The sequence below is a fragment of the Monodelphis domestica genome, chromosome 1 (genome assembly GCF_027887165.1).
Source record: "Monodelphis domestica isolate mMonDom1 chromosome 1, mMonDom1.pri, whole genome shotgun sequence".
In the NCBI taxonomy this organism is placed as follows: domain Eukaryota; kingdom Metazoa; phylum Chordata; class Mammalia; order Didelphimorphia; family Didelphidae; genus Monodelphis; species Monodelphis domestica.
This window is the reverse complement of record NC_077227.1, coordinates 266114672-266140240: the sequence shown is the minus strand read 5'-3', so window position 1 is coordinate 266140240 and position 25569 is coordinate 266114672. Positions and strand designations below refer to the sequence as shown.

The 25569-nt window shown below is 36.0% G+C and overlaps 1 protein-coding gene across 7 annotated transcripts in view; it reads left to right on the top strand.

Moving 5' to 3' along the window:
• CCDC198 (coiled-coil domain containing 198) overlaps nucleotides 1-25569 on the top strand; it is an 84639-nt gene that overhangs the window by 18867 nt on the left and 40203 nt on the right. For 4 of the 7 annotated variants that reach the window (XR_008914986.1, XR_001626729.2, XM_016428621.2 and 1 more), the window contains exons 3-4: nucleotides 21078-21161; nucleotides 24994-25095. Coding sequence is in view for 5 of the 7 variants with exons in the window: in XM_016428621.2 (XP_016284107.2) it covers nucleotides 21078-21161; nucleotides 24994-25095 (186 nt within the window). In the remaining 2 variants the exon portion in view is untranslated. The remainder of the gene's footprint in view (nucleotides 1-21077; nucleotides 21162-24993; nucleotides 25096-25569) is intronic. The other 3 variants (XM_007472942.3, XM_007472945.3, XM_007472946.3) reach the window with 3 other exon arrangements.

The following is a 25569-nucleotide window of genomic DNA, read 5'->3' as shown; positions in this document are numbered from 1 at the left end:
TTAAAAGTTCACAATATTATCTAAATAACCTTGAAATGAAATATTTAAGAAGTAAGCCCAAATGGTTGTTGAAGTATCTATTTAAAGAAATCTTTCCTTTAAACATAAATTTAGTTGATTTTCTATTTTTAGAAATTCATGTTGTTTCTCATTTATATTTTTGGTGGTTTAACAGCATGAAGCTAAAAGTGTTAGTCTTAGACATGCACAGTAAATATGTCATTTTATTGTCACATTTCCCGCCCCAACTCTCAACAAGTAGAAATGATAAGGAATTTGTATAATTCACGTACAATTTTCAACTTAAATCATCTTGCATTGCAATTCTGATCCAAAAAAATCATACATAACATGTAAAAAGCTGACTGAAGTGAGAATAACATCATGCAGAGGAGATTCTTACTTCAAATTTTATGCCAAGTGAAAAGTGACTACTATAGATGAAAGAGTAAGCCAAATTTTGAATTTTGGAACTGATGTCTATGTAAGGTACCTTAATATATCAGTAGTTTGGTGAAAGGGGCAGAAAATGACTCTTCACATAAAGAAAGAGAAATAAACCAGTGAGTAAAGAGTATAAAGTAATGTCCCTTTGTGGATGAACAATGTGGAAATTTAGAAGGAAGAAATGAACTTTATTTTTTTTTAACTGCTAATTTTATGCATAAATAAAAATAGTTTTCAGATAGCCTCTCTCAGGAGAGAAGGGAATAGGGCTTAAATACCCCCTCTGTTTAGGCTGGGCCAAAAGGCCCAAGCCCTTAGATAGCTGAGGCAAAGAAAAGAGATCAGTCCCTATCACTCACATGACCAAAATGAAGAAACAGTCTCAGAGGCCTCCACCTCCAGCTTCCTTCAGAGCAAGCTTCTCAGAGCACAACCTCTCAGAGCAAAACTTCTCCCACTACCCTCCAGTCCTCAGACCCCGCTATCTTTAAGGAAAGCATCCAAGTTCCCTCCCCTCAGTTCTCACATCTACCAATCACTATCCATGTCTCCCCTGTGCCAATGGTGGCTCTAGCTTAACCCAGGACTGCCCAGAGGTCTGTGGCTTTGCACATGTCTGTTGAAGGTCATATTCTCAAATAATTAAATCTTGATCCTTTGCTGCAGCCCTTCCTAAATCCTGTTACCCTGAGTAGGGTGGAGATTGGAAGTTCCAAGACCTGGTTCTGTCATTCCAAGTATCTCTATTGTATCAATTCTAAAATCAATCATGACTCAAAGAACTTCCTGTTCTATGCTTAAGCATAGGTCAAAGCCCTTTCCATTGTTCAGCAAAAGGTTTCTGTCCTAAAGTAATCTTAAGTAGGGAGGAGAAGGACCCTCCCATGCCAAGGGGGGGTTCACATTCCAATAGACTATCAGTAGGAAATTTTTCAAGTATGAAATTTCCCAATGGTGAAATTTCCAACATTTATAAGTCTAAGAAATTTTAAGGTTTACAATCCCCCCTGATGATCACTGGGAGACTAGTCTCCCCATTGATCATTTAACATAATCATTTTGTAGTTCTAAATGCACTTCTAATTATAGATATACACAATATTCAATTTTCTAAGAGAAATTAGAATAGTGAGAGAGGAAATAGAAAAGAAAAGAAAGCAAAACCAATGTTTTACTAGGCACATTGACATAAAGCCAAATTAGGGGCAGTCCCTTTTGGCATAAATGTGTACAATTACAATAAATGTTCAATCAAAAGTTCAGTCCAATCAATCATATCCAAAGTTCATTCTTGATCTTCTTGATGAAGTGTAGGTTTTCGGCATCTTTCTGCAACAGTTCATTCTCTGGATATAAAAATTTCAAGCTTCTTTCTTGAAGATCTTTTCTTGAACAGAATCAAAATCTTTGATTTTTATAACAGTAAAATCTTAAACAAAAATCAAAATTCTTGGATTTTTATAAAAATACAATCTCAAACAAAAAAAAATTCAAAAATTCTTAGATTTTAAATTAAAATACACTCCTTAATTGCATTGATATCCAGTCTTTCATCACCTACACTCCCCAAGCTCTCCTATCACTTATAACAAAGATGAAAAGAAGGAAAAGAACAGTTCCACAAAACTAACCCATATATTGAAAAGTCTGGCATTGTAAACAGTGTTCAACAACTATAGCCTTCTACTTCTGCCAAGGTATAGGAAAGAAGTAACTTTTCCTTTAGAACTACCAGTTTATTTCCTGTCTACATCAGCATGTAATGACAGAAAGTTAGTGGGCTCCTGAGAAATGTAGTTCAAAGGCATAAGATTTCCAATTACATATTTCCCCCTTAGATCCTTTGGAAGACTGGTCTCTCCAATGGATCTTGTAAACATAATCAAGTTTTAAATTACAATAATCTGGGGAGAAAAGGAAAAGGGAACAAAACCAGTGATTGCTAGGTACATTGACAAAAAAGCCAATTAGGGGGCATCCCCTTTGGCATAAGAGTATACATACAAAACAAATGCATTCAACCCCCCACCCCCAACACACATTTCAAATCACCACATCCTGAAGTTCACTCTGGATCTTCTGGTGCAGGCTGTGGTTTCTGAAGGCATCTTCATGGTGCCTTCTCCAAACAGTTCACTTTCTGGATTTGGAGAGGTAGCAAGTTTCTTATCCTGAAATTTCTCTCAAAAGAATTTAAACTTCCTGTTATAGGATAATTATACTTTCTCCCCCTGAGCAGGATGGTGAAAAACACAGATCACTCAGGGATGCATGGCTAAATTATGAGGTTCATGAATCAATTAGCAAGAGAAATCAAAAACATCAAAAAATCCAAATAAAAGAGAAAAATAACTTGTGGATGAAATATAGAATATCAAAATCTTATGTGTAAAAATTCCAAGAAAATAAAAATAAACCTTTAACAGAGGTCTTTGAATCAGGGTCCAATTAAAGTGATTTATGTAATTATGCACTTACCCAATCAAAAGCCAGGACTACAAAAAGTTTGACATCCCATGAAAGACAGAAAAGGGATTAGATTTCAGTAGCAAATTGGTAAATAGCATTACTTGGTCTGATTTTACCTTTTCTCTCAGGGATACTGGAGCCAGAATAATTTTTTTTTAATTTTGCAGTAATATAAGTTTAAAATATACATTTACAATAATATTAATGCATAGCCAAAAGCTTTAGAGTAAGGAAACCTGCCATTTATTGATAAATGTTATGGGACTGTGATTAATGATTGTCTAATTCCAGGAGAAGGGAACAAAAGAGCCATTATACAGTGCCAAGGAGCACAAGGTCAAAAAGGACCAAACCAATCCAGGTAGGATTGATGAACTTCTACACCAATACAAAAGAACTTGAATCTAGTGTGAGACTTGAGGTTGCAGTGCTTGACATATGTTAAGACGCAGGACTCCTTGTACCACACTCCTTGTGAAATACTCTCAGACAAGTACTGCAGTTTGGCTATCATTCTGGCTCCCCCAGTCTCAGAAAGTGAAGGTAAAATCAGACCAGGGAATGACACTTCCCTATCACACAAAAATCTAGTCTTTTTTTTCTCTCTTATAGTAAGGTAACTTCCTGTAGTCTTGGCTACCAATGGGTAAGTACAATATTACTGCATTTTATCCTATGGGACAGAAATTACTTTAATTAGTCCCTAATACAAGAGCCTATTATGAATTTATTCTTGTTTACTCAGTACAGTGCCTGACACTTAGGTACTTAAATGCTTGGTTCATTTATTTCTTCATTTACTTTGTTGGAAGTATATGCCTAGCAGTAGAATTTCTGGATCAAAGGGCAGGGATATTGTAATCTCTTTCTTTGAAATTTGGTCTTGTCCATATCATTGTCCTACACACACTTATTATTCTTATGGTTGATTGTTTTGACCACTCATTATTTAAGAGTTTATCATTACGTCTCCTCTTGGGTTTATGTCTTTTGCTTCTGCTTCTTGTGTCATTAATTTTTTTGCCTTATGGCCTACAAAGGATATGTTTAATATTGCTATAATACTTCTCTTATTTCATCATCATCACTACTACCACCCACCATCATCCTTCATGTGTATATTTAGTTCCTTTTTTTTCAATTCCATGTAAAAATAATTTTTGACAATGTTTGCTGACATTTTGCAATTCAGGTTCTCTCCATTCCTCCTTCTTTCTCTTCTTGAGATGGTAAATAGTCTGAGATAGGTTATAGTAGTGCTTTCATACAATACAAATTTCCATATAGCTCATGCCTTTACTGAAGACACATATAAAAAAAATTCACAAAGAAATAAAGTGGAAGATGCCATGCTTTGATTTGCCATCAGATTCCAATAGTTCTCATATAAGTCTTTCCAGGTTTTTCTGAATTCATCCTGTTTATCATTTGTTATAGTGTAAAAAGTATTCCATTACAACCATATATCACAAACTTTTTCATCCATTCTCCAACTGATGGACATCACCTCAGTTTCTAATTATTTGCCACTTAAAAAAGAGCTGAGAAAAGTATTGTGTACAGATAGGTCCTTCTCCTTTGTCTCTGATCTCTTTGGGATACAGACCTAGTTGTGGTATTGCTAAGGCAAAAGGTATGCATAATCTTATGGCCCTTTGAACATGGTTTCGCATTACTTTCCAAAATGGTTGTATCAGTTCACAGTTCTCCCAACAAAACTTTGGTGTCCCAATTTTTCCACATACTCTCCAACATTTATAAATTTCCTTTTTGTTCATATTAACCACTGATAGGTCTGAGGTAGTATTTCAGAGATGTTTTTTTTTTAATTTATTTATTTATTTCCCCCCATTATTTTATTTAGTCATTTCCAAACATTAATCATTGGAAACAAAGATCATTCTCTTTTCCTCCCCCCCACCCCCTACCCACCACCTCTCCCATAGCTGACGTACGACTCCACTGGGTATCTCATGGGTTCTTGGTTCAAACCCATTTCCATGCTGTTGGTATTTGCACTAGAGTGCTCAATCAGTGTCTCTCCTCAGTCATATCCCCTTCCCCCTTTAGTCAAGCAGTTGCTTTTCATCGGTGTTTCTACTCCCACAGTTTATCCTCTGCTTATGGATAGTGTTTTTTTTAGATCCCTGCAGATTGTTCAGGGACATTGCATTGACACTGATGGAGAAGCCCATTACCTTCGATTGTACCATAGTGTATCAGTCTCTGTGTACAATGTTTTCCTGGTTTTGCTCCTTTTGCTCTGCATCACTTCTTGGAGGTCGTTCCAGTTTCCATGGAATTCTTCTACTTTATTATTCCTTTTATCACAATAGTATTCCATCACCAACATATACCACAATTTGTTCAGCCATTTCCCAATTGAAGGGCATCCCCTCATTTTCCAATTTTTGGCCACCACAAAGAGTGCAGCTATGAATATTCTTGTAAAAGTCTTTTTACTTAATGTCTCTTTGGGGTACAAATCCAGCAGTGCTATAGCTGGATCAAAGGGCAGACAGTCTCTTATCGCCCTTTGGGCATAGTTCCAAATTGCCCTCCAGAATGGTTGGATTCAATTCACAACTCCACCAGCAATGAATTAATGTCCCTACTTTGCCACATCCCCTCCAGCATTCATTACTTTCCTTTGCTGTCATGTTAGCCAATCTGCTAGGTGTGAGGTGATACCTCAGGGTTGTTTTGATTTGCATCTCTCTGATTATAAGAGAAGTAGAACACCTTTTCATGTGCTTATTAATCGTTTTGATTTCTTTGGCTGAGAGCTGCCTGTTCATGTCCCTTGCCCATTTATCAATTGGAGAATGGCTTGATTTTTTGTACAATTGATGTAGCTCTTTGTAAATTTGAGTAATTAAACCTTTGTCAGAGGTTTTTATGAAGATTGTTTCCCAATTTGTTGCTTCCCTTCTGATTTTAGTTACATTGGTTTTGTTTGTACAAAAGCTTTTTAATTTGATGTATTCCAGATTATATATTTTGCATTTTGTGACTCTTTCTAATTCTTGCTTGGTTTTAAAGCCTCTCCCTTCCCAAAGGTCTGGCATCTATACTATTCTGTGTTCGCCTAATTTTCTTATAGTTTCCTTCTTTATGTTCAATTCATTCACCCATTTTGAATTTATCTTGGTGTAGGGTGTGAGGTGTTGATATACACCTAATCTTTCCCACACTGTCCTCCAATTTTCCTAGCAGTTTATATGAAATAGTGGATTTTTGTCCGAAAAGCTGGGATCTTTGGGTTTGTCATATACTGTCTTGCTGAGGTCACTCACCCCGAGTCTATTTCACTGATCCTCCTTTCTGTCTCTTAGCCAGTACCAAATTGTTTTGATGACTGCTGCTTTATAATATAGTTTGAGATCTGGGACTGCAAGGCCCCCTTCCTTTGTTTTTTTTTCCATTATTTCCCTGGATATCCTTGATCCTTTGTTCTTCCAAATGAACTTTGTTATGGTTTTTTCTAGATCAGTAAAAAAATTTTTTCGAAGTTCCATGGGCATGGCACTAAATAGATAGATGAGTTTGGGTAAGATGGTCATTTTTATTATATTGGCTCATCCTACCCATGAGCAGTTAATGTTTTTCCAATTGTTCAAGTCTAGTTTTAGTTGTGTGGAGAGTGTTTTGTAGTTATGTTCATAAAGTTCCTGTGTTTGTCTCGGGAGATAGATTCCTAAGTATTTTATTTTGTCTAAGTTAATTTTGAATGGGATTACTCTTTCTAGTTCTTGCTGCTGAGCTGTGTTGGAAATATATAGAAATGCTGATGCCTTATGTGGGTTTATTTTGTATCCTGCAACTTCACTAAAGTTGTCGATTATTTCGATTAGCTTTTTGGTTGATCCTCTAGGATTCTTTAAGTAGACCATCATGTCATCCGCAAAGAGTGATAACTTGGTCTCCTCATTGCCAATTTTAATGCCTTCAATTTCTTTTTCTTCTCTAATTGCTACTGCTAGTGTTTCTAGTACAATGTCAAATAATAGAGGTGATAATGGGCATCCTTGTTTCACTCCTGATCTTAATGCGAATGCATCTAGTTTATCCCCATTGCAGATGATATTAGTTGATGGCTTTAGATATATACTGTTTATTATTTTTAGGAACGACCCTTCTATTCTTATGCTTTCTAGTGTTTTTAATAGTAATGGGTGTTGTATTTTATCAAAGGCTTTTTCTGCGTCTATTGAAATAATCATGTGATTTTTGTTGGTTTGCTTGTTGATGTGGTCAATTATGTGTATGGTTTTCCTAATATTGAACCAGCCCTGCATCCCTGGTATAAATCCTACTTGATCATGGTGAATGACTTTCTGATCACTTGCTGGAGTCTTTTTGCTAGTATCCTATTTAAGATTTTTTCATCTATATTTGTTAGGGAGATTGGTCTAGAATTTTCTTTCTCTGTTTTTGGCCTGCCTGGCTTTGGAATTAGTACCATGTTTGTGTCATTAAAGGAATTTGGTAGAACTCCCACTTTGCTTATTATGTCAAATAGTTTGTATAGTATTGGGGTTAGTTGTTCTTTGAATGTTTGATAGAATTCACTGGTGGCCCTGGGGATTTTTTCTTAGGAAGTTCTTTGATGGCCTGTTGGATTTCTGTTTCTGATATGGGATTATTTAAGAAATCTATTTCTTCTTCTGTTAGTCTAGGCAATTTATATTTTTGTAGCTATTCATCCATATCACCTAGGTTGGTATATTTATTGCCATATAGTTGGGCAAAGTAGTTTTTAATGATTGCCTTAATTTCCTCTTTGTTGGAGGTGAGGTCCCCCTTTTCATCCTTAATGCTATTAATTTGCCTTTCTTCTTTCCTTTTTTAATTAGATTGACCAGTACTTTGTCTATTTTGTCTGTTTTTTCAAAGTACCAGCTTCTAGTCTTGTTTATTAGCTCAATAGTTCTATCACTTTCAATTTTATTGATTTCTCCCTTAATTTTTAGGATCTCTAGTTTGGTTTTCTTCTGGGGTTTTTTAATTTGTTCTTTCTCAAGTTTTTTGATTTGCATTTCCAATTCATTGATCTCTGCCCTCCCTAATTTGTTAATATATGCACTCATGGATATGAATTTTCCTCTAAGTACTGCTTTGGCTGCATCCCATAAGGTTTGAAAGGATGTCTCACCATTGTCATTTTCCTCAATGAAATTATTAATTGTTTCTAGGATTTCTTCTCTAACTAACCGATTTTGGAGTATCATATTATTTAATTTCCAATTAATTTTTGATTTGGCTCTCCATGTACCCTTTCAGATAGATATTTTTATTGCTTTGTGATCTGAAAAGGTTGCATTTATTATTTCTGCTTTTCTGCAATTGAGTGCCATGTTTCTGTGACCTAGTGTATGATCTATTTTTGTGAATGTGCCATGTGGTGCTGAGAAGAAGGTGTATTCCTTTTTGTCCCTATTTATTTTTCTCCATATGTCTATTAATTCTAATTTTTCTAAGATTTCATTCACCTCTTTTACCTCTTTCTTATTTATTTTTTGATTTGATTTATCTAAATTTGATAGTGATTGGTTCAGGTCTCCCACTAATATGGTTTTACTGTCTATTTCCTCCTTCAATTCTCCTAGTTTCTCCATTAAAAATTTGGATGCTATACCATTTGGTGCATACATGTTGATTAGTGATATTTCCTCGTTGTCTATATTCCCTTTTAACAGAATATATTTACCTTCCCTATCCCTTTTGATCAGATCTATTTTTGCTTTGGCTTTGTCTGATATCATGATTGCAACTCCTGCCTTCTTTCTATCAGTTGAGGCCCAAAAGGTCTTACTCCATCCTTTAATTCTAACCTTGTGAGAGTATCAACCCGCCTCATGTGTGTTTCTGGAAGACAACAAATGGTAGGGTTTGGGGTTTTAATCCAATCTGCTATTTGTCTACGTTTTATGGGTGAGTTCATCCCATTCACGTTCAAAGTTATGATTGTCACTTGTGGATTCCCTGGCATTTTGATATCTTCCCCTAGTTCTGACCTTTCTTCTTTAGCTATATCCTTTTGAACCAGTGATTTACTTTGGGTCAGTCCCCCTAGTCCCCTCCCTTGATATGCTTCCCTTTCTAGCCCCTCCCTTTTTATGCTCCCTTCCCCTCCCCTCTCTTCTTCCCTCCCTTTTTGTATTCCTTCCCCTCTCCCCTTCTTAATTTCCCTTTCTTTCTTACCCTGTTGGATAAGATAGAATTCAGGATCCCACTGGATCTAGATGTTCTTCCCTCTCAGATTTGATTTCACTAAGAGTAAGGTTTAAGTAATACCACTTCACGCTATCTTCCTCTCCTTCTCATATGAGAATTCTTCCCCTCCCCTTCCCATGTATATCTTTGTATGGGAAAGATTATTCTATTTAGTCCCCCCCTCTATTTCTTGTAGTAAATGTTAATATTATCGACAATTCCCCCCCTCCCTTTTTCTTTCTTTGCCCCCCCTTTCACCAAATCTTCTTGATGCCCCAATTTTTCCCTATGTATGATTCTTCTAACTACTCTTATGATGCATACAATTTTTGCAAGTTAAACAATACATTTTCCCCACATATTAATATATATATATATAATTTGATATAAATGTAGTCCTTATAGAAGAGAGTTTGACTTAAAGAAAAAGATAAGATTTATCTCCTTTTCCCTTTCTTTCATATTTACCTTTTCATGTTTCTCTTGCTTTCTGTGATTGGATGTCAAATTTTCCACTAAGTTCTGGTCTTTTCTTAGCAAATGCTTGGAATTCTTCTATTTTGTTGAATGCCCATACTTTCCCCTGGAAGTATATAGTCAGTTTTGCTGGGTAGTTGATTCTTGGTTGGAGACTCAGCTCTCTTGCCTTTCTAAATATCGTGTTCCATGCTTTGCGGTCACTTAGTGTGTTAGCCGCTAAGTCCTGTGTGATCCTTATGGGAGCCCCCCTATAACTGAAGCTCCTCTTCTTGGCTTCTTGTAGGATTTTCTCCTTATCTTGGAAGCTCTTGAATTTGGTGATTACATTCCTGGGGGTTGTCTTTTGGGGATTTAGTATAGAGGGTGTTCTATGAACCCTTTCTATTTCTATTTTGCACCCTTGCTCCAGAATATGTGGACAATTATCTTCTATAATCTCCTGTAGAATAGCATCGAGGTTTTTGTTTATCTCTGGTTTTTCGGGGAGACCAATAATTCTGAGGTTGTCTCTTCTTCCTCTGTTTTCCAAGTCTGTGACCTTTTCAGTGAGATATTTCGTGTTTTCTTCTAATTCATTAATTTTTTTGGCTTTGCTTTATTGATACTTGCTGTTTTGTAATCTCGCTGTCTTCCAGCTGCTTAATTCTGGTTGTTAGGGACTGGTTTTGCTTTTCAGCTTTGTCTGCCCTTCTATTAGATGCTTCCAGCTCTTTCTCCAATTTTGAAGTCTTGTCTATCAGACTGCTGATCTCTTTCTCCCATTTTTTTCCCAAAAGGTTTCCATCTTTTGGGTAAGTTCCAGTTTGATATCTTCCAGAGCTTGTGGATAGTTTCCCTTTTGGGAGGCATGTTCTGATTTTGTTTGGATTTCATCCTCATTCTCTTCTTTTCTTTGGGTACTCCCTCCATAAAAGTTTTCAATAGTCACTTTTTCCCCCCCTTTCTTCTTGGAGGCTTGATTTTGGGACATGTGAGCCATCCCTTTAGTGGTTTTATAACACTTTCTTTTTTTTTGGTCTGGGGTCTGGGTGATATGGGCAGGTTTTCTGCAAATTTAGGTTGCCTCAGACTAGTTCTTCCCAGCCTCCGAAGTTTCTTAGAGCAGCCGGTTTACTGCCGGGGCAATCAGCACAGCCCGCCCAGGTGTTTAGCTCCACCCAGATACTCAGTGCAACCTCCCTGATTTCAGCTCTGCAGCCACACACACACACACACACACACACACACACACACATACACACACACACACATGAGCGCTCAGGGCAGGATTCTCCCTTGAAACCACCCTGAGAGGTCATTTCCTTGCAATCTTTAGATCCCAAGGACCGTGCCCCCCCAGACAGAGACGCTCCTCACTCACTTGCTGTCCCAGTGAGCACTCTGATAGTTTACTCTGCTTTGGGGGGGAGGAGGGGGAAGGGGCGGCTCAGTTCATGTTTTTGTGCGAGCTTTTCTTCCTCCTTATAGTGTGGGAATGTTCAAACTCCAGGTACCTTCGTTTCTTTGGGGCATTGCCGAGTCCCTCCCTTCTTCCAAAGGTGATTTTTATGCTCTTCTGAGGTAGTCTATTTCGTTCGGTGCTGGGGAGGGGAAGAGAGTCGCATCTAGATTGCAGCCATGTTTACCTGGAAGTCTCTCAGAGATGTTTTAATTTTCATTTCTCTAATGTATAGTGAATTAGAACATTTTTTTCAATATGACTATAAATAGTTTTATTTTCCTCTGAGAACTGCCTGCTTAAATCCTTTAACTACTGGTCAGTGACAGAATGTTTTTGTGTTGTTATAAATGAGTCAGTTATGTATATATTTGAGAGATAAGTCAGAGATATTTACTCTAAAAATTTCTTGTTGTTTCCTTTCTAATATTGGTTGTATTGGTTTCGTTTGTAGAAAAACATTTTATTTTAATGTAATCAAAATTATCCATTTCATTTTCATAATGTTCTCTATGTCTTTTTGGAAATAAACTCTTCCCTCATTCATAAGTCTGATGGATGAACTTTTCTGTGTTCCTATAATTTTTTAAGGTGTCACCCTTTATTTTTTTTATCAAGTATTCATTTTTTACCTTATCTTATATGGTGTGAGATGTTGGTCTATGCCTAGTTTCCACCACACTGTTTTCCAGTTTTCTCATCAGTTCTTGTCAAATAATAAAATCTTTCCAAAAAAACTTGGATTCTTGATTTTATTGAACACTGGATTAATATGGTCATTAACTACCATGTGTTGATTACCTTACCTATTCCACTGATCCACTACTCTATTTTTTAGTCAATACCAGATTGTTTTAATGATCACTGTTTTATAGTATATAGTATATTTTGAGATCTGTCACAGTTAGGCCTCCCATTTACATAATTTTTATTAATCCCCTTTATATTTTTGGCTTTCTGTTCTTCCAGATACATTATGACATTATTTCTTCAAGTTTTATGGAATAATTTTAGGTAGTTCAGTTGGTATGGTACTGAATAGGTAAATTAATTTAGGTAGGATTATCATTTTTATTATATTGGCTTAGCCTATCTTTGAGCAATTAATATTTTCCCATTTGTTTAGGTCTGACTTTTTGTGAAGGTTTTTGTAATTGTCTTCATATAGGTGATGGGCTTGTTTTGATAGGTATACCCTGAGGCATTTAATATTGTCTACAGTTATTTTGAAAGTCATTTCTCATTCTATCTCTTGCTTTGGGGCTTTGTTAGTGGGAAATAGAAATGATGAAGATTTATGCAGGTTTATTTCATATCCTGAAGCTTTGCTAAAGTTGTTAATTATTTCTATTAGTTTTTTTGGTTGATTCTCTGGGATTCTCTATGTACATATCATTTGAAAAGAATAATAATTTTGTTTCCTTGTTGTCTATTCTAATTCTTTCAATTACTTTTTATTCTCTTATTGCTATAGCTAGCATTTCTAGTACAATATTGAATAATAGTGGTGATTATAAGAATCCTTGCTTTATCCCTGATCTTATAGAAAAGGGTTCCAGTTTATTTCCATTATAGATAATGCCTGCCGATGGTTTTAGGTAAATGCCAGTTATCACTTTAAGGAAAGTTCCATTTATTCTAATGTTTTCTAATATTTTTATAAGAAATTCATTTTGTATTTTGTCAAAAGTTGTTGGTTTTATAATTGATATTAGCAATTAAACTGATAGTGTTCCTAATATCGAACCATCCTTGCATTCCCAGTTTAAAACACATATAGTCATGGTGTATGATCCTTATGATAATCTCCTGTAATCCCCCTGATAGTATTTTATTCAAATTTTTCACACCAGTGTTTAGTAAGGAGATGGGTCTATAGTTTTCTTTTTAAGTTCTTCCTGGTTTAGGTATCAGTACCATTGGAAGGATGCCTTCTTCCCCTATTTTTTCCAAAAAATTTATGTAATATTAGAGTTAATTTTCTTTGAATGTTTGGTAGAATTCTCTTGTGAATCCATCTGGCTCTGGGGCCTTTTTCTTAGGGAGTTTTTTTTAAATCATTTGTTCAATTTCTTTTTATCTCTTCTGGATCAGTTTTCCAGGTGAGTTGTTTTTTCAGTGAGGTATTTCAGATTTTCTTCTATTTTTTCATTCTTTTGCTTTTGTCTCATTTTTTCCCCTGATGCCTTATGAATTCATTAGCTTCTTTTTGTCCAATTCTCATTTTTACAAAGTTCTTTTCTTCCTTGGGTTTTATGTTTCTTTTTCCATTTGACTAATCTTCCTCTTTAAGAAGTGTTTTCTTCGTTGTTTGTTTGTTTTTATTTTTACCTCTATTAGTATTTGGTTCATTCTAGTCTTTAAGAAGCTGTTTTCCTCAGTGTATTTTGTGCCTCCATTTCCTTTTGGCCTAGTCTACTTATTAGGAAATTTATTTCTTCAGTGAATTCCCCCCTCCTCCAGCTTCTGAGTCATTCCATCAATTTCTTTATTATCTGATTTTTTAATCTTCTTTTCAAGTTCTTCTAGTGGTTCTTTCACACTTTCCTTTGAGGCTTCACTTATCTCCTTTTGGCATTGTTATCCTATTCTAAGATCATATTTGATCTTATCTATCATGAAAATGACTAATATCAGCTTTTTTCTTTGACTTTTGTTCATTTTTCTAGTTATTTTTTTTTCCATTACCTTATCTATATATTGAGGTTCTTCTCTACTCCTGGAGCAGAGTGAGCACTGTTCCAAACTCACAAAGTACTCTTGTCTGGTGTTTAGGATAACTCTAGCTGCTTTTTGTTTCCTACAGCCCTGCTGACTTGCTGTGGGAAGACTTGTAGCTTTTTAGTCCAGCTATATTTGCTCCCCATGCTGCCAGTTCCCCTTGTTGGCTCATAGACTGGGTTAGTCCGTGCTGTGCTACTTTGTTACTCCCTTCCAAATGGCTTGTGCTGGGCTGGTCTCCCAATCTGGTATTCACTGACTCAAGCATTCTGAAGCATCTGTGCTTTAGGAATCAAAAGAGTGTATTGGTTTTGTGTCCTCTCTATCTTTGCTACACATGCAGAGTGGCTTGGACTGAGTTGGTCCTATACTCTCCCACTTTGTTGCCTCTGGCCAAGTAGCCTATTCCGAGTTCTACCATTTCCCATGGATGTCACACTTCTGAGCTACTCTCTCTTCTTACCCCAATGAGACATGTTCTCCATGTTTTCCTTTGTTTTGAGGCAATTTATTTTTTTCTTGTGTGTATGTTTGGAGGATTCAGCCAAACAAATCATCCTTTACTTCACCATCTTAGTTCCCAGCATACAACTCTCTATTTGTATTTAATTTTAAAACTTTTCAACATGCTTCTCTATATTTTATATAATTTGATCTTCATGAAGCAATTATGTCACATATCCCGGACTGCCATTGTCAATTTCATTTTATAGATAAACAAAATGAGAATCATTTTATGATTTGCCTAAAGTCACTCAGTAACAAAAACCCAAGTATCTTAAGGTATTATCCTGGGTTTCTTGCATCCCATCCGTGATGCCTCTGATTTAGAAGACATTTCAGAGAAAAATTCTTCTGCCTTCTGACAACTGAAAAAACCAACATACAAAACTGATATATTGAACATGAATTTAAACTTTTTCTCTTAATATATGCTTCAATATACAATATGAAATGTTCGTTTTTCTCTCTTATTTTTTGGACAACAATGTCTCTAAAGTACTCTTACCTCTGCATTTTGTGGCGTTCATCTTAAAAACTTATTCATCTGACTCAGGTCAGAATTTTAGTCTCTTTTTATTTATATGTTTCCATTGTACATTTTCTTGTGACATAAATTGATTTAAGAATATTGAAAGGTTTTACATTACCAAATATAGATTTTCCCTAGTGGTCTAACTTTTGAGTGATCATCTCTGTGAGGCAGAGAAATAGATAGAGGTGGAGCCCTGAGGCTTAACATCAGCAGAAATGAGATCTCTGACCCATTTGAAAGCAGCACATAACATTGACATTTGAAGGGTAGAATTGGAGATAAGTTCCACGCAGTTCCACTCAGATGCCTGGGTCAACCCAAGGGATGCACTTGAGCTCATTCTTTTGAAGCAGGATTGCTTCAGTTTCATTTAGCATTGATTTACCTCTCTTCTTTTTGAGTAAGCATTCACTTTTTGAGTAAAACATACCTTTTTGATACTAAAAAAGCATTTCCCCCCATATTGTACAGTCTTAAAATGTTACTTTGGTTAAGGATAAGTATATAACTATTGAACTACCAATTTGATACCTTAAAAAACTGGACCTTATAAAATGTTTGATTTTAAAAATTAGATATACACTTTTTATTATTGTGGCAGCTAGATGGCACAATGGATAGAATACTGCATCTAGAATACTTTGGAATAGTTTGGCCTTAGATATTTAGATGCTGTGTAACTGTAGGAAAGCCATTTAACCCCTATTTGCCTAAATTCTCTATTTATAAAATGGAGACACACTAGAGAAAGAAATTACTTCATTGTCTTTGCCAAGAAAACCCCATGGATAAGTTCATGGGATCACAAAGAATTAACTTGACTGAGCTACTGAAGAAAAACAAAATTTCTATTGCAAGAGTTATGTGACTTGTTTAGATTGCTTAGTTCAGTACTGATAAAGCCAAAGGTAGAGATTCTACCCCCATGCAAGCCTATCATCTTTGGTCTGCCTTTAATGGCTAATGATTACACTCTCAGATATTGACAAAATCATCCTGAAAGTGGAGAATGAATTAAGAGTTTGTGGATTGCTCGGTGCAATTCACAATCCTAATTAGCAGGAGACAACAGTGTTTGTATATGTAGAGGATAGGGAATGTGAATCAAAATAGAAAGGTAAGGACAATAAGGATAGGATTTTTAAAAAATGAAGGAACTAGATCTTTCCTTGCTTCTAGTGTTTTCCTTATACAATCTATCCTTGATAGAATTATAAATTTGCATTGCTAAATCATAGGTCTGACCATATCATTTCCTGCTCAAAAAGTTTCAGTGGCTTCCCATTGGGTTTTAAATAAAATGCAAACTTCTCTATTTGGCATTTAAAACTCTTCACAACCTGATCCCAGTCAGGTTGATTACATGTTAACCTGCTTCACATTCTCTACATTCCAACTTAACTGGCCTATTTTTGTTTCCCAGACATGACATTCCATCTTCCATCTCTGTGCCTTTGCACAAGCTGTTCCTCATATCAATAGCTTTCCCATCTCCCTTGCTTATACCTCTTGGACCCCATTCAATTACCAGCTCTTTCAAGAGGGATAGGAATAGAGACTGGACCTGTGAGTTCATTGCTATAAAGAACTCCCAAATGAGGAAACTCCCTCTATCAATAGAGTTTAGCAACTGCTCTGGGACTTAAAGTCTGAGGGTTTCCTAAAGAACAGATAAGTAAGTGACTTGCTTAAAGTCACACAACTAGTGTCAGATGCAGGAATTGAACTAAAAACTTACTGGCTTAAAGAATGATTCAGTAATTCTCAATACCATGAAATACCAAAGAAAGAGAAGGAAGGAAGGAAGGAAGGAAGGAAGGAAGGAAGGAAGGAAGGAAGGAAGGAAGGAAGGAAGGAAGGAAGGAAGGAAGGAAGGAAGGAAGGAAGGAAGGAAGGAAAGAAGGCAGGAAAGAAGGCAGGCAGGCAGGCAGGCAGGAAGGAAGGAAGGAAGGAAGGAAGGAAGGAAGGAAGGCAGGAAGGAAGGCAGGAAAGAAAGCAGGCAGGCAGGCAGGCAGGAAGGAAGGAAGGAAGGAAGGAAGGCAGGAAGGAAGGAAGGAAGGAAGGAAGGAAGGAAGGAAGGAAGGAAGGAAGGAAGGAAGGAAGGAAGGAAAAAAGAGGTGGGGAGGGAAGAAGAAGGAAGGAAGAAAGGCAGGCTTAGGTTTTTTATAGGTTTGTTTGACCTCCTTGAAATTCTATTTTCCATAAGTATAAATTCTATCTCAAACTATAGTTTAATATAGTGTTATATTATGGGATCATAGAAGCCATGTAGTTTAACCCTATCATTTTAAAGGCAAGGAAACTGTAGCTTGTGACATGTCCAAGATCACATAAATAGTAAGGGACAGAGATGAGATTTTAACTGAGGACTTCTGACTTCAGATCCAGAGTTCTTTTCCCTGAATTCCAGTTGAAACTATTTCTTACCTTTTGCAGAACCAATTGTCTTCAGCCTAATAAATACTCAACATAAAGAAAAAGAGAATCTTTTCACTGCATCCTTTTCTTTTTCATTCCTTTCGACCTTCTATTATAAGGAAGAAATCTTCATTTTATTTCATTTTGGTTAATATATCAGACTCTTATAGCAGTGTACCATGCAATGGTCTGCTTTATGTAGGGCTATCCTTTTTCACTGCAGCTATAAAGAACCATCAGATTCAGACCAGGGGTGTTGTTACCAAATTCTATTTTTAAGGAAAATAAATATGCTCTTGATTTAATCAAGATTTCTTGAATCCCCAATCCTACATAACTCTCAGTAACACTTGGGTTACTGGATTTCCCTCTGCACACTCAATGCTATAGAAATTTCCCTAAATTTAAAAATCAAATAAAGATAAGAAAAAAGAAAAAAGAGTACTTTCCCAGGTACTCCAGAAAATACTCTTACATTATCTCTGAAGAAATCAGAGTTAAATTAAGTAGCCTCCTATTACCATGAAAATTCTCTTTCCAAGGAGTCTACCAGTCACTGAAATGACAAAAAAAGGTGCTTCTTTGATACTTACAAGGAATTCAAGAAAAAAAGAAAAGGGAAAGCTGGGTCAGGTAAATAAGAGCATCTTTTTGCTTCTTAACTCCATTTGAACCTTAAAGAGTGGAGAAGTTGTGCTGCTCTGACTCTTTCCTCTAACACTTTGAAATCTGTTTTTTGGAGTCACGTTGCATCTGCTAATAGCAGTCAAGCCATGGCCATATTGTTAGTCAATTGAGTAATGGTTGTTGGGACCCTCTCCTTTCCTTCTCTGTCTCCACGTCAGACGAGCATGGCTCTGGGTAACTACACAACTCCCCCAAAGACGTCTATGCTCTTCTCTGCGTGAAGGGGAGAGACCAAACAAGAGTAGCTATCCCTTTTTCTGCCATCAAAAGGGCTTTTATTGTATACAATTATTTTCAGGGAATCTATTTTCAGGGAACCGGGGCCGTCCAGATCTGTGATCTCCTTTCTTGCTACAATTTCTGTCTATTCTCTCACTACCGTTTATTTCAGTGTTTGGTAAAGGAAATTAGTGACTATAAATCTTTGTTTTGTATTTAATAGCATTTTCAGTGATAGAGGTTACAAAGATTGTGAATCTGGATAAAAGCAGTCGGCATGGCCAATCCTCAATAGAGAAGCAAGTCAAATAGTACTTCTTTGAAATATCACAAACCAGGGAATGCTTCAGTTTTCCTGGCCATCTCAAAGTAATAAGTCATAAGTGGAGAAAGCTAATTGCAACTTGAATTGAGTCCTATTCCCCCAGACTAGAGATATTAGCAAACCAAAACCTGGTACTTTGGGAGGAGAAAAGGGCTTGCTTGCTACTAGGGGTACCAGAGATCCCTGTTGAAATCCTTTACTGGTGTAACCCTGGATCCTCACCCCCTACATTCATCTCCCATTTTAGCAGCTAGTTGGAGAGTGAGAACATAGTGTGAAGGACCACTCTCGCCCACTGATTCCCATCAAAAGTATTTGTCTTACGAATGTTAGAGTTAGAAAGTATCTTAGAGACACTCTAAATCAAACCTCTTCATTTTACAGATGACTGCAATAAGATCCAGAAAGGTAAAGCAAATGACCTAAGATCACACAGCCAGTTAGTAGAAGAGCTGATAATAGAAGTCAGGTCTCCTGACTCTTGGTCCAGTTCTCTGCTTACCATTTTGCTTCCTCATTCCATCTGACTTCCCAGGCAGTAAAATGGAGTGTTCATAACAAACAGAAACATTGAGGCAATGATTTTAGCTAGTTATCTGAAATTTCTTTACTTTGGGGGAATGAGAAGGAAAAGATAGAAGGGAAAGAATACTGGGAACTGAATTAGTTGGAAGCTTATTTTTCTCACAGTATTATACAGGGAATTTCTCTAGCAAGCATGAATGATTAAAAAAGATTCCTATTTACAATGCAAGTTACTGCCATCTAGTGCCATTTTTAGGGTTATGACAATATTGTAAATCTTGATTCTTTTCAGCTGCTGAAAGTATGTGTATATATACATATAAACATTCCATAGGAAAACCCATCATTTAACTCCTTCCATACTTATATATTTGTAGTATATGATGATGAGAAAACAGAGAAGTGAAGTCTGTGGTCTATTATATTTCCATATATCAAACAGAGAAGCTAGTCATAGGTACAGGGTGTCCCAAAAGTTGTAGTTTAGTTTTAGGCTATTAAAGCGGTATTAATAGAACATGAAATTTTTTGAAAGACTTTCAGAAAACTTTAGCATTTTTGAAGCTCATATTTTTCGGGGACATATTAAAAACAAAACATCTGACTTTCATATTAGTGATACTGTTATTCATTAATTTCCTTTTTTTTTTGTTCCTCTCTTCTTGCCATGTCTCTTCTTACTCCTCCCTGTTCCCATCCCGTTATTTCCTTTAATGGAACTGTTCCTGTTCTCTGAGAAATTTGAAGTCTAATCAGAGAAAATAAATAAATACAAAAAAGCTTTATTCTAAAACATTTTATTTTATTGATGCAACATAGCTGTTTTCATATCTTATCCTGTGACTTCTGAAGCCTCATCATATCTTTCAGAGTTTTTTTTAGAATTTCAATTTGTTTGATAAGCCTTGACATCATAAAATATTGCTTTGGAATTCTGTAGCTCTGATCCTCAGCCACCTTCCAGCAATAGCTCATAAGAGATTGAAAGACAAGATGGGCAAAGAAAGGGGCACAGGAGGATGCTGTGGCTTATAGTTCAGTGTAGGACGGTGGAAGGAATTTAGAGGCTTAAACTTTAAGTCATAAGACATGGATTCTAGTTCTTTAGGTTATCTATATGACCTTGAACAAGTAACTCAATGTTCTTGATCCGGAATTTCTTCATCTTTGAACTGAGAGATTTAGTCTGGATCGCTTTTAAGGTCCCTTTCAATTCTAAGTCCTTTGACACATGCTTGTGCAACCACCACTGCCAGTATACTCACTCTTTGTTGTTAATGAATAATTCACCTCAGTTCCACCCCAGTATTCCTACCTCCCATTAAAAATAAAAATGTTAATGTAAGATGCTACCTAAAATATGTTTCATTAGAATTAATAGTTATTACTGATGGAAATGTGGCATTTTCTTTGGAGACTTTTAAAAATAAGGTATCTTCTCTATCTTGAATGACATAGATCCAAATGAAACTTTAACTAGCATTTGGCCGTGGGGTACCAATATTTAGAAGTGCTTTCAGGTATTTACTCTCTTTGAAATGGAAGGAAATTCTTGAGCTTAGCTAGTTAAAAAGAAGAAAACATTTAAAATAGGTATATTACTAGACTCCAGTCTCTATTGCCAGGGCAGCTCTTTCCCAAGCTGCCCCTACTTTGTCTCCTTTAACAGCCTCTCCTAGAGTCTCCTATAGCCTCAAGGCCTCTGCCAATAAGCAAACGTATCTCAGGGTCTCTGTCTCCCTTTTACTCTGTCCCCACCTGGTGCTTTCCCTTTGGCAACTGCATTTGTTTTAAAATGTTGATTACAGGATATACATCGTGAAGGATATTCTGGACACCAAAATTGCTACTTATACTACAAATGCTATGAAGTAGAGACCTATCCAGTAAATTACCTTTCCGAGTTCCTTTCATCTCTGAAATCTATTAATTGTTTCACAACAAGAACAAAACTGTAAAAAATTATAGAATCTTGGAGATGAAAGGAACTCTGGTGAGAGTGACATTTTTACTTGAAAATAATTTAATGTTTGATTTTTATCTTTCATTGTTGCCTTGAGAAATATTGATTGAATGGTCTAATTCTTGGACTTTAGATATTTGAACCTTTTGGACCAGAAATCACCAATGCTGAAAAGTTCTTGACACATAAAGGAGCTGAGACTACCCCAAAGAAAAAGGTGAATATTGCTAACAGTGAGGAAATGGGGAAAGTAGGGAAATGGTGGTGTCTTTTTTTTTTCCATCATGGCAGCATGGAAGATTTTAAAATGCAAACTGAAAGCTTTATGAAACATGAAGATATATTACCTGGTACTGAGAGCCCAAGCCCATCTGCAGCAAACTGGTAATTATTACCTGGTCAGAGCATAGACCCACTTAACTCTGCCCATGATGAGGTCCTGTACTTTTTTTGCCTTGTGGTAAAAATGGGAATGTTGAAAGAAGGAATTTCACTTGGATACTATATTGCATATTAGAAATAAAATTGAATTTGAAATAATGAAACCTCGTCCAATTTTGGCTCTGATAATTACCATTTGTGTGTCCTTGAGTAAGTCATTTGAACTCTTAGGACTTCAATTTCTCCATATGTAAAAATGGTAATTTCCATCTCTGTGATCCTATGAAACTCAGTTGTTTTGCTTAAGAAAATAGGATTTAGTGTCCTAATTAAGGATTCACTTAGCATCAAGACTTATATGCAAGTTCTCTTGTTCTTAAAATCAGTACTCTTTTCCATGATCTCATTTTCTTGGCCCATGAGCTAAACTTACTAAATTTGAAAAATTACATCCTTGCATAAAGGTAAACATACCTCAAAACCCATCTGAGACTTTCAAGTTGGCCATATATGAAATACCAAAAAAAAAAAAAAAGCCTAAGAATGTGATCAGGCATAGTGATTATCACCTTGCTCCTGGGTTAAACATATCTCTGTGACTTTTCCTTACCCATTCATCTCCATGGGAGAAATAAAAGAACCTTAAAGTTTGACTAGTAGAGAAAGACCTCTTTGGTATTTACTGAGCAAATAACTACTACTAGACTTATTGTCTAACTTTCAGAGATGGGAATTGAGAGGTTTAGGAATGCAAAGCTAGGCTAAGGGCTCTCACAGGAATCTAACCCCTTAACTTGGGGAGTCCAAAGAAAAGGCTAAGGCTATAGTGAACATGTTTCCTATGTGTATGCCTCTCCACGTGTGTTCTTCATGTGTATTTACTCTTCTATTGAAGTGTGTATATATAAGAAAAATGCCCCTAGGTTGATGGGACAATGTTTTATTGCTACTTTTCTTACTTTGCCATTTCATTAAATGCCTTTACTTTGAACAAATGATGATACTCTGGGCTTATGAGCTATGATTTTTAAAGGCTGAGAAAGAACAGAGTACTTTGAACCTGGAGTAACCACTCCCTGTGGGACCCACCCTGAGAGCTTGGATGGGTAGAGGGAATACCTCCTGAAACAAGTAGAGGGAAAATTGCACTAAGTGTCTTTTTTGCTCCCTTCAGTTTGAAGCTTTCTTCTTCCTCCACCAGCTCCCCCACAGAAATTCAGTCCATATGGTAATGATCAACCAAAATAAAGAAGTATTGTCTTGCAACTTATGCAGATGATTTTCCAGGCATTGTTAATCTTATAAACCTGTGTAAAAACAGTGCTTGAGCTGACAGGTTCCTACATAGCCGAGCTGGCTCCCAGACAAATGCTTAAAAGAAATTGTTTTTGTTCCAGGTAACATTCCCTGACACAGGTCTTCTACAAGCTCAATATGAAAAGTATAATTGAAAGGCTTTGTCTACCACATTTCTTCCCTTTTACCCACCACAACGCTGCTGAAGAATATAGGCAGACCAATGTCTTCACTGCCCACTGGGATCATCTGCATTGTTACTGGTTCCCAAGGGAAAGGAATGACCAATGTCACAAGTGATCAATTTCAGGTCCTTTCTATGCTACAGCAGCTCCTAGCATCAATATTTGCATTTTATAGGGATGAAACAAGCATTCCAATTAGGAGCAGCCACTTTCCAAATAAATCAACCCTCTTATCTCTCATTAAATTATCATATTTTGATAGAGTAATAGCTCATATCTTGTAGCACATTAAGGTTTGAAAATGTCTTTGCATACATTATCTCATTTGGTCTTTATAACAAACCTATGGAGTCAGCACTATTATCATCCAGATTTTACAAGCAAAGAAGCTGAAGTTTGGGAGATCAAGCAACTTGTCTGGGGTAGCATAGTTATTGTGTCTCGGGCAGGATTCAAAACCAGATCTTTTTGACTAGAAAGACTGGCATTCTATTTGCCAAGCCATGCAGTTATCTTTGGAAATTAAAAAAAAAAAAAGCTCCATTTAACCTATGAATGGCAAAATCCAGAAGAAACTGTCCTCTGGCCAGGACTAAGGGAGGGACAATATTATGAACAAATTAAATGCATACATTTAAAAACTAAGCTCAGCAGAAACCGTTTTTAAAATGACAATATAGTATACATCAAGAAGCAACAATAAACACCAAGAGCAATAATGTCTCATTCATGATATAGAAAGATTCACCTCAGGCTTGTTCACACATGATTTATATTGCATTTAGTTACAGTAAGGTGAAAGGAAGCAAGCATTTAATTTGTAGAGATTAGAGGAGAACTGGATTTGAATCCCATTCTATATTTATTTATTTAGTTAGTTTTTAAACCCTTATCTTCTGTATTGGTTCCAAGGCAGAAGAGTGGTAAGGGCTAGGCAATGGGGGTTAAGTGACTTGCCCAGAGTCACACAACTGGGAAGTGTCTGCAACCAGATTTGAACCTTCCATCTCTGGGCCTGACTCTCAATCCACTAAGCTGCCCAGCTGCCCCCCATTCTATATTTATTAAACGGAATGACTTTCGGTCATTCACTTAGCCCCAGAAGGTTCAGTTTTTGCATCTATAAAATGAGATCCTATTAATATTTATCTACCTCATGGGGTACATATAGCACCTATTTAGTACCCATAGGGTCTATAGATACTGCAACTTGTATCCTTATGGGCCAAATGGAATGTTGTGAAACAAAGGCAGTTTGGAGTGACAATTGTAACAGTTGTATTATCAGGTATTTCTTCCTGTGGAATCAGGGAAAGGATGAATGGATTTATTTTGCTTTTATAAAATGGGTACCTATGAACAATATGTGGGGAAGACAAATGGAAAGGTTAGAAGCAAATCCTTTCATAATGAAGTATATTCATTTATTTTATGGTTAAAAAAATTGATAAAGAAAATTCTGTGTGAAAAGACTATGAGGACCTTGCATTTTTAAGTACTTTCTGGATAAAATGTATACTTGTAATGGCTGAAAACAGATAAATAAAAAGGACTAACATGCTTCCTTAGAGATTGAATTTAACTCTTGAAGAAAATCAAAAGAGGATTCTTGAGAGAGTTTCATTAGTGCTTGGAGTGAACTGAATAGTGAAATTATATTTCTAGAAGTGAAGTCCTTTGTATAGTGAAGGACTGAAGTAGTTTTGGTTGAGATCTTTTTTAGCCAAAAAATTATAAATTTTTATTATTGGTTTTATTTAATAATAAATTATATATATATATATTCTGTAAATTTAATATTTATTATTATTAAAGGATTTAATATATAGAAATATAAATGGCTAAACTAGAAAAAGGTTTCTCCACTTTAATCACTACGTAATGTTTAATATATTAAGATGGAGGAGAAAAACAACTGATTAATGTAGGAAAAGGTTACAATATTATTAATTAGAAATACATACAAACACACACCTGGAATATTTTAAAAGAGAATAATAATATTAAATATGGGAATGAGTGAAGTAGCAGGGTAAAAGATAGCCTATATTTAAGTGTGGTTGACCCTGTAAACCTAGCTACAATAAAAGCACATGAGATAATGCATGGGTAGCTCTTTGCAAATCTTAAAGGTAGTATGTAAATATCAGCTAATTCTACTTAAACTGATATATTACCTTTTTACAGCAGGATCTGGAAAAGAAAATGCAATCCCTAACATACTCTTCTGGGAAAAGACAATATTTAAACAAAATGAAAATGTTGGAAATGAACTGCAAGAAACAAGAGGTAAGAATAACAAGAGAGGAGAGAAGCTATCATTTATTAATGTTTAAAACCTCAGAAAGGAGGAGTAAGTTTTTTTTCTTCCTTTCCCCATGAATTTGTTGATGTTCAGTTGTTCAGTCATATTCAATTCTTCATGACTACTTTTGGAATTTTCTTGGAAGAGATATGAGAGTGGTTTTCCATTTCCTTCTCCAGTTCATTTTACAGATGAGGAACTGAGGCAGAGTCAAATAACTTGCTCAGGGTTACACAAATAATTAATGTCTAAGGCTAGATTGGAACTCAGGAAGATGGATCTTCCTGAATCCAAAACCAGTGCTCTATCCACCTAACTCTTCTTTCCCTATAAGTAGAGCTATAAAAATATCTTCAAAGACTTTTTTTTAGGAAGGGGTTAAAAAATCACTGAACTTATTTAGAGATTCAGTTAATAATACTAATGACTATGGGAAAGGTCAGGAAGAAATCTATCCT